We start from the raw sequence: 12,665 nt of genomic DNA, 5'->3' as shown, positions 1-12,665 counted from the left end.
AAGAGGAGGTGAAATGCAGAATTCCAGCATCATCATAGGTCATATTCTGCTTCAAGAGCATTCCATAGGTCTTTAGCACTTTTGAACTCATAATATATGTCATAAAGGTTGTCCTCAAGTGCACTAAGAATCCTATGGCAATAGTGATAGTTGATTTCTTCTGGTTTCATAGAGCTAGAAAAAGAGTTAGCACCAGAGCTAGAAGTGGAAGGATCAGGTTGTTCAGGATCGGGAATCAAGGGTTGAGAACCACTAGAAGAAGACCCGGGAGTGTCTATGGCAGTTAGGAGACCTAGGGTGGTGAGGCAGTATCTCATCTGATTAGCTCACCGTTTGTAGTTAAATCCGGTGAACTTCTCAGGTTTGACACTCTTTGAATGATCAGAGTTAGCCATAAGTCCGATTGAAGTTTACTAGTCTGGGTATTTGGAATATGATCGAATAAATGTTTTTGTTAATACCACTAGACCAGATACTTGACTTTGATTAATAAATTTGAACAATAAATTAGAATAATATGATTCTAATACAGAAAATAATTTAAGCAATAACTGATTTTTTTTCTAGTTAAACAACAACAAATAAACAATATTAATTAAAGCAACAAATTTTTTTTCCTGTGAACAATAACTTTTTTCTTTTTTTCAGTAACTACTTAATAATATTAATTAATAGATAAGCAAACAAGTAATTAAAGGAATTACAATTAATGATTTCAGATAAAAAATTTTAATGAACAGTGAAATTCAATGAACAGTAAAAAATTTCCTTTTGAATTAACAGGACTAAAAGCAATTAATTATAAATAAAACTATTTCTGATTTAATAAATCAACAGCTATAATATTTAATCTTCTAGATTGCTGTCAAAAATAAAAATTAGTAGCATAAAAAATCTAAAAATAAAGAATTAGAAATTCTGGTCTGATCGGGAGCAGTCGTGTAAACACTGTCCTAGAAGATTAAAAACCCGCTATTGCCCTGGCATAGATGGTCCTCTCTCTCCTAGCGGTAAAAACCCCCAGAATTCAGTCGGCCTCTGTACTCGGGCGAGAGTGGCAGAGCTTCTGCTCAGATAAAGAATGTTACCCAGAAACAAAACCAATTGAACTGTAGCCGAGAATTTTAGAAGGAGAGAGAGAGCTCGGTTTTAAGAGGAAGAGAATAATTTTTTTTCTATGTTTTCCTCAAACTGATCAGCCCTTTTTTTATAGGGTTTACAAACCCAGAGACGTTGCTAACAATCTGCGCACGTTCTCCTCAATCGCGTAACCCCCGCATGATCTTCGCAGCCGTTGCGTGACCGAGTCAAAACGTGTAAAACGTGCAGATAAGAAGGCTTGGAGGAATAAAAAAAACACGTACGCGTGCGGCTAGGCGTGCGTACGCGCCGCGCGCGCGTGTGTTTGTTATGCAAAGCCCACCCGATACAAAACCCAAAGCATTACTCAAAGCCCAATAAGAGGTGTTCCAATATAAACCCCTTACTGTTCATCTCAATTTCCAACGTGGGACTATTCACAAAGGCAAAAATTGTCTTTCCTCAAACAACATAGCTAACAACAACATCCTCCTAATTAAGGAGGCCCCTAGCATGAAAACTTACAGCACATTTTTCGCTATTCCCCCACCATCCTCCTCTATAGCGTGTGGTGGGGCTTTCGATTTACCGACGAGATCAGCGTGAAATATACTGCCCAAACGATCTTTCCTCATGAATCAGCATCATCAAATAGGATTAATGCTAAAGATACTACAACTTTTTAAAGAAAAATCACGTCAGATCTTTCCTCACGAATTGAAAGCTAGGTCCTTGTGCATTTACTTTTAAAGAAGTCGTGTCTTAATTAAATTCGATGTATTGATTTTGCACTGTTTGCAACGACCCGAATCGCTAGGTATTTCGATCAATCAATATTATGGCCCACTGGACAGTGTAATTTTAACTGCAGTAGCAACTAGCAAAAGGAAATCACAATTGTATAGTTGTAGTTTTATGTTTCAGTAATATATAACTGTGGCAGTAATATCCGTTGTTCTTTTATAACTGAAGTTGGAGAAGAATCACGTTTTTGCGGGGGGAAAAAAAGACTTTAGACAAATTGCTTGAAAGTCTTTTTAAAAAAGGAATTATTTTTATAGCTCTAGTTGCCAGTATTGTTTGAAACGCATCACTAATTGACATAATAAGTATCAAATAAATAAAATAACAAATTTCCCATAAAGTGTCTAAATGCGCTCATTTAATCTACAGAAGGTAAACTTTAAACTAATAGACACAACAGAAATTAACTACTACTACTACTACAACAACAAAGCCTCTATCCCAAATGTTTGGGGTCGGCTACATGAATCATGTTCTTCTATTTCATTCTGTTATGGGTCATCTCCTCATTAAAGTTAGTCATAATCATATCCTTCCTAACGGTTTCCAACCAAGTCATTTTGGGTCTACTTTTCGATCTCCTATCCCCATTAACTATAATATTATTATTTTTTCTAATCAGTGCACTAAGCGGTCTCTGTTGTACATGACAAACTATCTTAATATATTCTCTCTCATTTTGACCTCAAATAGGAGCAACATCTAATTTGCTACGAATGCACTCATTTCTTATCATATCTTTTAACGTATACCCATAAAACCATCGCAAAATCTCATTTCTGCTACACTCATTTTTTACACATGTTATTTCTTAATTGCCCAACACTAATACCCATAAAGCATAGTTGGTCTTATAACTGTCCTATATAATTTTTTTTCTTTAGTTTCATTGATATTTTACGATCACATAAGACTCCCGAGGCACTCCTCCATTTCAACCATCTCGATTTGATTCGATGTACAATATCATCATCTATCTCACCATCATGCCTAATGATTGATCATAAATAGAGAAAATGATTACTTTTAGACTATTAATACGCATTATAGGTTTTTCTTTCTTTTCTTAGTTTTAGTAAAATTGCACTCCATATATTTCTGTTTTTGTTCTACTAATTCTAAAACTTTTAGATTCAAGAGCTTGTCTCCATCTTTCTACTCTAGAAATTATACATCTTCTAGTTTCGTCAACTAACCCTATATAATCTGTAAATAACATACACTATGGCAGTTAGGATATGATGGCGAAGTTTTAGAGGGGTTTAGAGATTTGTTCCTGTTTTTTTTTTCTTTTTTTTCCTTTCCTATTAGTTTTTTAAACCTTTCACATTCTCAATCAGTCCCCTACATAGTCGAAATTGATATTAGCTCCCTCTAATGTCAAATCTTAAGCTAGTATGAACTAGTCCCTCAAATTATTGAAATTGCTATTAATTCCTCCAAATATTTAAGTTATTTCCAAATTATTCACTAAATTTGAAAAAAGAAGCAGCATTTAGAAGGATTAATTTAAAATAACCTATGAGAATTAAGTTATGTAATACAATAATAGTCCGTAGCAATAGATTTTACTTGTTAATCCCTCCAACTGCTACTTTTCCTCTCAGTTGGAGGGACTAATTTGCAAATAACTTAAATATGAGGAACTTAATTGCACTTCCAGTGGTTTGAGGGACTAATTCAAAACAGTTTAAGATTTGAGGGATCTATTAGTATGTTCAATGATTTGAGGGACTAATTCATAATATTAAAAAATAATGGCGGGGGGGGGGGGGCGGGGGGGGGCGGCGCGTGATTTCGGTGATTATTTATGGTGGGAAGTTCCGAGATCGTGCGATTCGTGAGTGTTATTTTAGTGTTTACTAATTGTGCCTGTTACAAATTCCTTTTTTAAAAGAAATTGAAGATGGAAGGACGTGCTTGGGTTGCTAGAGAGTGTGACCAAGGGGTGTAACGAAAAAACTATCTTCCTTTAATAATTAGTAAAAGTAAATAACAAATAGATGAGATTCTAATTATAGCATAATACGAGCCTTCAATAATTTCAAGTCAATGACTTTGATAAGAAACGACTCTTTCCTTTTAGAAGTTCTGTTCAGATTAGTTCAAATCAGCTCTCTCTTTGAACCAAAATTTTTATATATGACAAATAAGCGTATATACAATTTACAATACATTCAGTAGGATGAAAGCTTTAGTTCAATCCAACTTGTAAAGCATTTAGCTCCACAATCTTGGTTGATAAGTTTGACAAGGCAAGATGAGGGTCCAATGAGCTTAAACGCTTGAGCGATAGCCTGGACATCGGCGCATACGATTCAATTAGCACACTTATTCAAATCAATTAATGACCAATAAACTTGAGAGTCTGGTGACTTCAACTTCGCACATACACGATAAAAGATTAAGAAAAAATAGCAAATAGCAAATCCAATCTTTTCTATTCATAGACTCCTCCGATAACTTCACTACCCAGCATCAGTATCCATTGGGAACGAAAAGCACCGGTGCAGAAAGAAGCAAAATGTTTCGTCAAAGTCATGAATCGATTTCATTTTATCGCATTGTCCACATTAATGTTCCGTTCGTATATTACAATCGTATGGACAAAAGTATTGATGCCAGTGTATGCCCCCAATATATCGGTGTTGTACAAGATTGAACCCAGGCTCTTGGCGCCAAAGCAGTGATTCCCACATTATGAAAACAGAAGCATTTTTTAGAACACTAATTCCGTAACAATCCCCTCTGAAAATTTCAACTCATGGGCTTCTTCTATCTCCAGTTCACTAGTGTAGATTACCTCCGGTATCGGTATCTCTTGAAATTGAAGTAAACATGCAGAATTCCTCGCTCAAAGGTGCACTTGAAACCCTTCTTGTGCGAGTATTCCCACTCCTTGTTTACAATTCTAAAAGCCTGATATACACACAAAAAAAAAGACCCGTCAATATAAACATTCAAAAAAAAAGGAAGGGAAACATGTCTAATGTTTAAGAAGTGAAACTTACAATATCCTCATAAGGAGGCCCGGCATGAAACCTTATGATGCATGTTTCTCCATTTCCATCCTTCTCTATAGTGTATATTGGAGCTTTTGATTTATCGACGAGATCAGGGTAAAATATATTGAACTTGTAGCCCTGAACAATCTTAGGTGGCGGGTTGTCATGATCATAATGAGTTTGATTGTATTTATTCCACTCGTATCCAGTGTGAACACGATTGAAGTACTTTGGCTTTCTCGGACGGTATTTGTCATGCCACCAGTACACCTGTGAAAGCAAAGCATGGCATGCTCAGCATCATCAAATAGAAATGATAAATGCGGTACAAATGATATACTACTTTGATAATAAAAGGCATAAGTCTGTAGGACCTTTTCTTGTGAATTGCAAGCGGCCCCGTGTGCATTTACTTCTACAAGAATCATATTTTAAAGTAGATGTATTGATTCATGTACTGTTCGCAATGACTATACTTCAATTGATTTTGAATCTTGCAATACCGAAATAGTATAATAGTTGTAGTATAGTTAGCATTGCTTGAAAAGATAAGGGACAGCAGAATGGATATTGTTGTCACATGCAATTCTAACTGCAATAGCAATTTGCAAAAGACAATCACAGTTACAAGTGCAGTCGTATGTTTAGTGGTATCTGTAATATTTTTACAACTGAAATCAGAAGAAAGGATCAAATTTTGCAAAAAAAAAAGCCAAATTGATTAAAAAGTCTTTCACAAAAAATGACTTATTTTTACAGCTGGAGTCGCCAAAAAGTTGCAATGGCAGCAAGAGACAAATTGATACTAAGTTTCCAATTTGCAGCTTCAGGTAATTAAAAACACAGTTAAAATCTCATCTAATTTGAAATGACCTGATTCTTAAAGTGAGAATTTTTTTGGATCGAATAAACAAAAAAATAAATGGAGGAATAATATGAGAGTGGAGAAGATATGCACCTGTGAATCTAGATTTACTTCAGCACCAGAACCAAGCACTGCATCACCTTCCTCCAAAGCCCCCATTGCTTTCATTGCTTTCACTTCCAACTCATCAGGCACATTGGATTTGGCTGCCATTGCTTCTTGAACCCTTCGTTGATGTTCTAACATAACAGCCTCACGCTTTTTATCCTGTTAATTGGTGCATTAACAACAGAGTTACTTTACAGATTACAGAAAAGAACAAAACTCAACCAACTGGTTAGGCCTTAATGTGCTGAAACTTGAAATAAAATTATAAGTTGCTCCTACAGTCAAAAGTCAAAAAAGAACTATATTAAGCTCAGATTCAAGCACAATGCAAATATTATAATGGTTTGAAATCAGAAAACAATCTCCCCTGTTGTAGTAGAATGCAATGCAAAGTTACCCTTTTTTTTATTTCAATGCGAAGTTAGTTGATACAGTAAGGCTGCTAGTTCAGAAAACCAATTTATCTTAAGAGGACAATAACTTACGCAAAGCCACGTTACTATTTACTTTCACCTCAGAGATTAATGAAACAAAACAAAGGGAAAAAAGAAAAGAAATAGAACTGCAAGTTGGAAATGTCAGCAAATGGGAGAAAAGAAAAGCTTAGAACAATTTATTATCTTTTCTTTTACAAAATTGACTTATAGGAGGAGGATTTGTAAAACTTTCATGCTTTCTATGTTATTTATGAATGTTTTCAACTGCAATGGAGTATGTTATTCATTCTAGTTCTCAAAGAAAAGAAATTTTGTTAGTCATATATAATACATATGCTAGACGAAAAGTACAAACGAACATAAGCACCGCAAAAAAGGGAAAGTTTGTTAAGAGGAAGAAGAGATAGAGAAATAAATAAATATGCATATGACCTGCACATGCTCTTTTAAAGAGAAGTTAACAATAAATTAACAGTGGAGGTTGCCTAACAGTAGAATGTTTCCTAATAAGTGATCAAAATTAGAGAGGGTTCCATAGTCACTGCCCTTTTATATTTCACCAGAACAGTTATTATGATGATGAGGAGCATCCCTCTTTGTTGAAATAATGGTCAAAATTTGAGAGGGTTTCATTATAATTACCCTTTCTTATTACCCAGGAATAGTTATTAATTTATTATGCTGATGAGGAACATTCCTCATTGAAATTTATGGTACATGCATCTAAAAATCTGCTATTATCGCCTATAGTACCATAAGTATAAAGAGAAAGATTATCAGTTCAACAAAGCTCAATCGCAGGAAATACTAGTAGTGCCAGATGACTCATTTCCCAATGAAGTTTTACTAAATACTTGCTACAAAAAGTTTGAGATGACATGTGCCCTGTTGGATAGCTAACTAAGTTATAATGCTGCAAAAACATATGTCTGCATAAAGATAAACAAAAATATTAGATGAGATCAGTTACCAGCTCGGCCTGATCCACTTCAGGATCGATTGCTTCTTCATCTTGATCAGCATGCAAGAGCTGAGGGGAAAAAGAGCCTGGTTCTTCCTCTGGCTCAGGCATTGGTTCTTCTGTAATGAGCTCAGGTGAAAATTGTTGACCATCTACACAGAAAATGGAACTATAGGTGAAGATACTATAAATGAAATCTATTACATAAGAGAGCACGTGAACAGCAAAACGGATACCATCCACTTCATGTGTTACATCTTCTTCTGCAGTCTTTATTTCCTTGTCTGATTCCAAGTCCTGCTCAGTATCTACTGGCTTCTCCAGATGTTGCAGGTGCTTTCTCAACAGATCAGCATGAATTTCCTTCAGACGAGCCTGAATTTACAAAAGTTTAATTGATCATTGTTCTGTTATTTTTATTCCACTCCGAGACTAACATATGCAATGTCGTTCAAGCACATAATTCAATGTTTTGCCTATACTGTGAGCTGTTTCAGCTAAGCAAATTTAATGGTAAAATACAAATATCACATAATTCTGAATTAAACATTACAAACCCCCATATATCTCTTGGCTTTACGATTTGTCCCTAGAGTAAGGTATCAATTCTATTAATACAGTATCCTGTTAAATATGCTGAATAATATATCTTCTGATATTTTCTAAGACATGGACAAGACATACAAAATACAAATACAACTGAAGACAAACAACCCAAAGCTCGCAAATTTTATGAAAGTCTCACATTATACGTTTGTCTTTCTCTAAAGAAAGCATACTAGATCATGAACTATAAATCCACTCTCTCTGTCTATGAGCTCGTCAATAACAACTTAATGTTCCATATGCTCAGGATCTTCCGCTACAATTTACAATGTTGGTTGTACAATAATTTGCAACATCTTCTTTAACTGAACTGAGGTGTACACACAAATGTATGGTATGCCTTTGGTAATTTAACTTGCAGAATATTTTCTTATACTTTAAGCAAAGCAGTTAAAAGTCGTTTGTCATCAAATATATCACTTTATGAATATGTTCATCTAACACTTATTTAAGTCTAATATCGCTATTCTGAAAAGCAACTGACTAGGTATTTTGATTGTGCTGACCGCTCCGCTTAAGCCTGCTTAAGCGGTTGACTGTTGTCTGTTGTCAACCTTTTCTTCTTCTTCTGCCTCCTCCTTTTCCCCCACATCTCCTCTCTCTTAGAAGCAAATATTCGAAGTCAATATAGGTGACAACCAAATTTCACCATCTAACAAAATAATATTATACAGTTATAGGCTTGTGCTCCGAAAGAAGAAACTGAAATAAGGGTAAATAAATTGGCAGCAAGTTTAATCTCAAACCGAACACATTGTTCCATCTCTTTCTTCGATATGTTCGCTAATCTAATCCATAACTGACTGGAGAGCACATATATTTACATATCTGTATAAATTTATTTTTGCCTTTGTCTCTCATTCCTTTCCTTCTTTCGCCTTTGGTTTTTCCCTCCATAATCTCTTTTGCTTTCCTTCTTGTCTATGTTTTCTTTTTTATACCCTTTTCCTTTGTTTGTTTTTTTTTAATATTTGCCTGCCTTTTAAGGTCATTTCTGCTTTGTCCTCTTCTCTGTTTTCTTTCAGTGATTTGTTTTCTAAGATTTCTCCCTCTTCGCCTTCTTTGTAGATAATGAAATAAGAACAGTTAAAATTTTCCTGTAGAATCATTCTAACATGTAGTTAGCAATGAAGCCCATGAGTTGTCCACAACTGGATGTTACATCTATATTTGCATCTAACCACCTTAAGCAGATGTTCTTCAACAATCAACAGAAGCAAGGGCCATTAAAAAGGTACTTTGAAGCCTGATTAAGTTCCAGTCCCAACCAAATGCCTAGGATACCACTTAAGCGAGTATCATTTAAACTTCCCTCTTTTACTGTACTGCATTAACTCTTAAGGGAATTTTTGAGAGCTGAACCTTGGTCGTATAAGCATAAACTGCACTAGCAGATTCCCTACCGGATAATGAGCCTAAAAAGCATAAAGTGCACTACCAAACTTCCTGATAATTTCTATTTCTGGAATTCTGACCAGTTCAGAAGTTGTGTCAAAACATCCCTACCAAGCTCCAGAAAATATCAAAGTAAATATGAGCACTAGTGCCCTGTTGATTTAGAATATTCCAAAAAATGCATATGCAGTAACACAGCCACATGTGTATGTCTTGCAATTGAAAAACTTCAGTTTGGTAGTTTTAGTTTTAACACACTAATCTGACTTTATAAATACATGCTAGATGAACCCAATATACCTAAGTACAGAGTCTACAGATATGCAGTTTGTGAGAGATATATGATGATTAAACGTGTAAAATGCCCATATGAAAAAAAACCATTACTTACCAAATGCAGGAAAAGATGAATTAGTACACTGAAACCTAATCTACACATGCAAGCTAAATTTACAGTATAAACTTGTGAGTAGGATTATGATAACACCTACAAAATTAGCAGTATGCATAAGTGCCGAACTACATATCAGTTTATCAAAAATTGAAAACATGCATGAAGGTGATAAAGCATGAAATACCTTCGCTTTGTATATTTGAAGCCGTTTCAAAATAGCTTCCCAGTATTCAACAACCTTGGCAGTTCCTGAACGCATCTGTGATTCAATCTGTCTTCGCAAGGTTTCCAACTCAGTGGATGTTTTCCCATTCAGAAGGTTCTTCACATCCGCTTCTATGGTCGAGTGTAAACCCCTTTCTTCCGCAAGAATATCTGCCGGAGGTTCTTCACCACGTACCCGAGCTCGGTCTATTGCATCCCTTTTCCTAGCTTCACCAAGCTCCCAGTTACAAACTACCATCATAGCCTGTTGTATTTAAAAAAACAAAAAACAAAATGGCTGCTTTAGAAAGCTATGGCATAAGGAGACATAATAATATTCCAGAAGACATGGAGCAGAGAAAGAAAATAATATGAACGAAACGTTTATCTCACACTAAAATAAGCTATAATAGATGAGGAGACTCGAATAAGATATACTAGGGAACATTGGAAGATTTGGTTAACAATGATAATTATAACTCAATGGTGCTCATAATCTATACTATTCTATGAAAATCTTTGTTGCTCATAATCTATACTGTTCTATGAAAATCTTTGTGAGGGTAGGCAAGTGTGAAGGAATGGGTAATTGTTCCTTCAATTTTTCAAAATATAGAGGGTAATTTTATTAAAGGATGAGGGCAATTTGGTCATTTGTCAACATCTTATTATTGGTGTGGTTTAACGCACCGCCCCCCCCCTCTAGAAGAGTTCCATTACTTTCAAATTTCATTACTTCTCTGTATTTCAAATATTACTACTCAGAATTTTGTGAGGTAAGGAAAAGTGTTAGGAATGGGTAATTTTCCAGTATCTTTTCAAAGACTGGAGGGGTAATTATAGTTGAAGGCTGATTTGGTCATTGTCAACCATCTTATTATTGGTGGGTTTCATACACCATCACACCCCCCCCCCCCCAAACCGCCCCGAAGGTTCCATTGCCTTCAATTTTCAATTCCTTCATCTCTATTTCAAATTTAAATTTCATTCCCTCCTTTAGAAGGTTTCACTACTCTCGTTCCTCCATCTCCTTCTCAAATTTACAATTTCACACATGACCTTTTTTTAAAATCATATAATGTAAGAAAATCATGATATAACACAATGAAAGTTAGGTAGCGGCATATTATAAATAATGCTCAGTAAACTACTATATGCATTTTAAGCTCAATTTCATTCATCATGTTAAAATGGAGGATACAATAATAATTTTTCGATGCATAAAAGATAAACATACTTTTTTGGTAATTCTTACTATTTTAATCATATGCATTATGCACGTGTTTTATTCCTAGACTGTTAGAGATACACATGAACCGATTATAACACAATTAACATGCATGACCAAGAAGGCAAGAACTATTTAGATTGAAGTTCAATATAATTTGCACGTGCATTTTCACATACGGATATACTAGTAATACATAAAGGATATTATACATAGCATGAACAAGTGCATGTTACCGCTAAACACAGATATAATATCAGATGCTAGAATTTCTTATTGATGCTTGAGATTCTGTGTTCTATTTCACAGTGATATTCAGCATTATTTCTTCTTTTTACTTCATTTTTTTCCTCCCTTTTTTTGCAAAGCAAAAACAACCTCACGACTATGCATGTAGAAGGGGAAAAGATAAGCAAAAGCATGCTTTCAAAAGTTCTAAAGCCACTGCAAGATAATTCCAATGATTCACTGAGGGGTGAGGGATATAATTTTTTACATTCTCACTTTGTTTTTGGGGTCTTATCCTAGCCTTTAACAAATACAAAAAGATTTGAACTTATGTGGATGGTACCACATCAAAAGGGTTTTTGATACAAAACAATGGGGTGCAGATATGAAGATCAGCGATGACAATGTTTCACCAAATCAGTGATCAATCTAGGCAGGAAGCTCAAGAAGAAAGTGAAGCTTTCGATGGTTTTTAAGCAAAAGTGCAAATGTACTAAGTTCAGACCTTTGTAAATTATTCAGATAATAAATGTAATAATTTGTTCTCTTAATACAGTTCGACTCGTAATATTTAGATCAGTAAATATACTTGGCAACAGAATCGCTCGCTCACTAATCAAACGGAATACAGCACAACAATCGATATTAAAATTGATAATAGCATGCACGCAATAGTGGTTCCGAAAATACTAGGTCGAAAGAAAATTAAACCTTCAACTGGTTCGACGGGAGGGACCTCTGGAGGCTGTGTACCGACTCTGAATCTGAGTGGCGTGAGTTCTCCTCCGAGAGCTACGTAATTAGTGTGAAGCGGTGTGTCTGGATGGAAACGTTGGTGCCACGAGCTAATCCCCAAACGACTCTCCACGCTATCGGCAATCTGATGAGTCACACGTTCAACGTATCTATCTACGGTCTCGAACGGCTTATAGTCGAACCACTGAGAAAGCTGTAAATCAACTACGCCGATCTCTGGATCAATCACGAACTAAGCGTCTTCGGCTTCAGGATTGGCCATGCACCAAAGGACTGCTGAATCGAGGTTCGAATCGGATTCGAATCGAACTTGAACCGGACTCCAATGGATCTAAGTAGTACGGGTTGGATCTGAACTTGAGATCAGGTTCACTTAAACCTGGTGTGGGGTCTGAACAATGGGTCAAATCCAAGTTACCCCTTCTTCTCTGTGTTTCTTCGGTCTGAAAGAGAGGGGACAGAATCAAAGCGGTGGCGGGTCTGTTCGACAATGGGTGCGAACGGCGAGGGGGGAAGGGGTGCGAACTACAATGGGGGATGCAGTGGCTGAGGGCGTCGGTTAGGACTTCAGGGGGCGGTGGATCAGAAGAGGTG

The 12,665-nt window shown here is 35.8% G+C and overlaps 1 protein-coding gene across 2 annotated transcripts in view; it reads right to left on the bottom strand.

Annotated features, from left to right (window-relative positions):
• LOC109834064 (cactin) overlaps positions 4,397-12,665 on the bottom strand; it is a 15,990-nt gene continuing 7,721 nt past the window's right edge. The window contains exons 8-13 of one of the 2 annotated variants that reach the window (XM_020401960.1): positions 9,840-10,124; positions 7,497-7,635; positions 7,270-7,412; positions 5,848-6,021; positions 4,896-5,159; positions 4,397-4,803 (exon numbers count right to left, since the gene is read on the bottom strand). In XM_020401960.1, coding sequence (XP_020257549.1) covers positions 4,684-4,803; positions 4,896-5,159; positions 5,848-6,021; positions 7,270-7,412; positions 7,497-7,635; positions 9,840-10,124 — 1,125 coding nt within the window. In that variant the 3' untranslated portion in view covers positions 4,397-4,683. Of the gene's footprint in view, positions 4,804-4,895; positions 5,160-5,847; positions 6,022-7,269; positions 7,636-9,839; positions 10,125-12,665 lie in introns of both variants that reach the window. The other variant, XM_020401959.1, reaches the window with a different exon arrangement.

Source organism: Asparagus officinalis, chromosome 3 (assembly GCF_001876935.1).
Source record: "Asparagus officinalis chromosome 3, Aspof.V1, whole genome shotgun sequence".
Lineage (NCBI taxonomy): Eukaryota > Viridiplantae > Streptophyta > Magnoliopsida > Asparagales > Asparagaceae > Asparagus > Asparagus officinalis.
The sequence above is the reverse complement of the archived record's forward strand: the minus strand, read 5'-3'. Positions and strand labels throughout refer to the sequence as shown.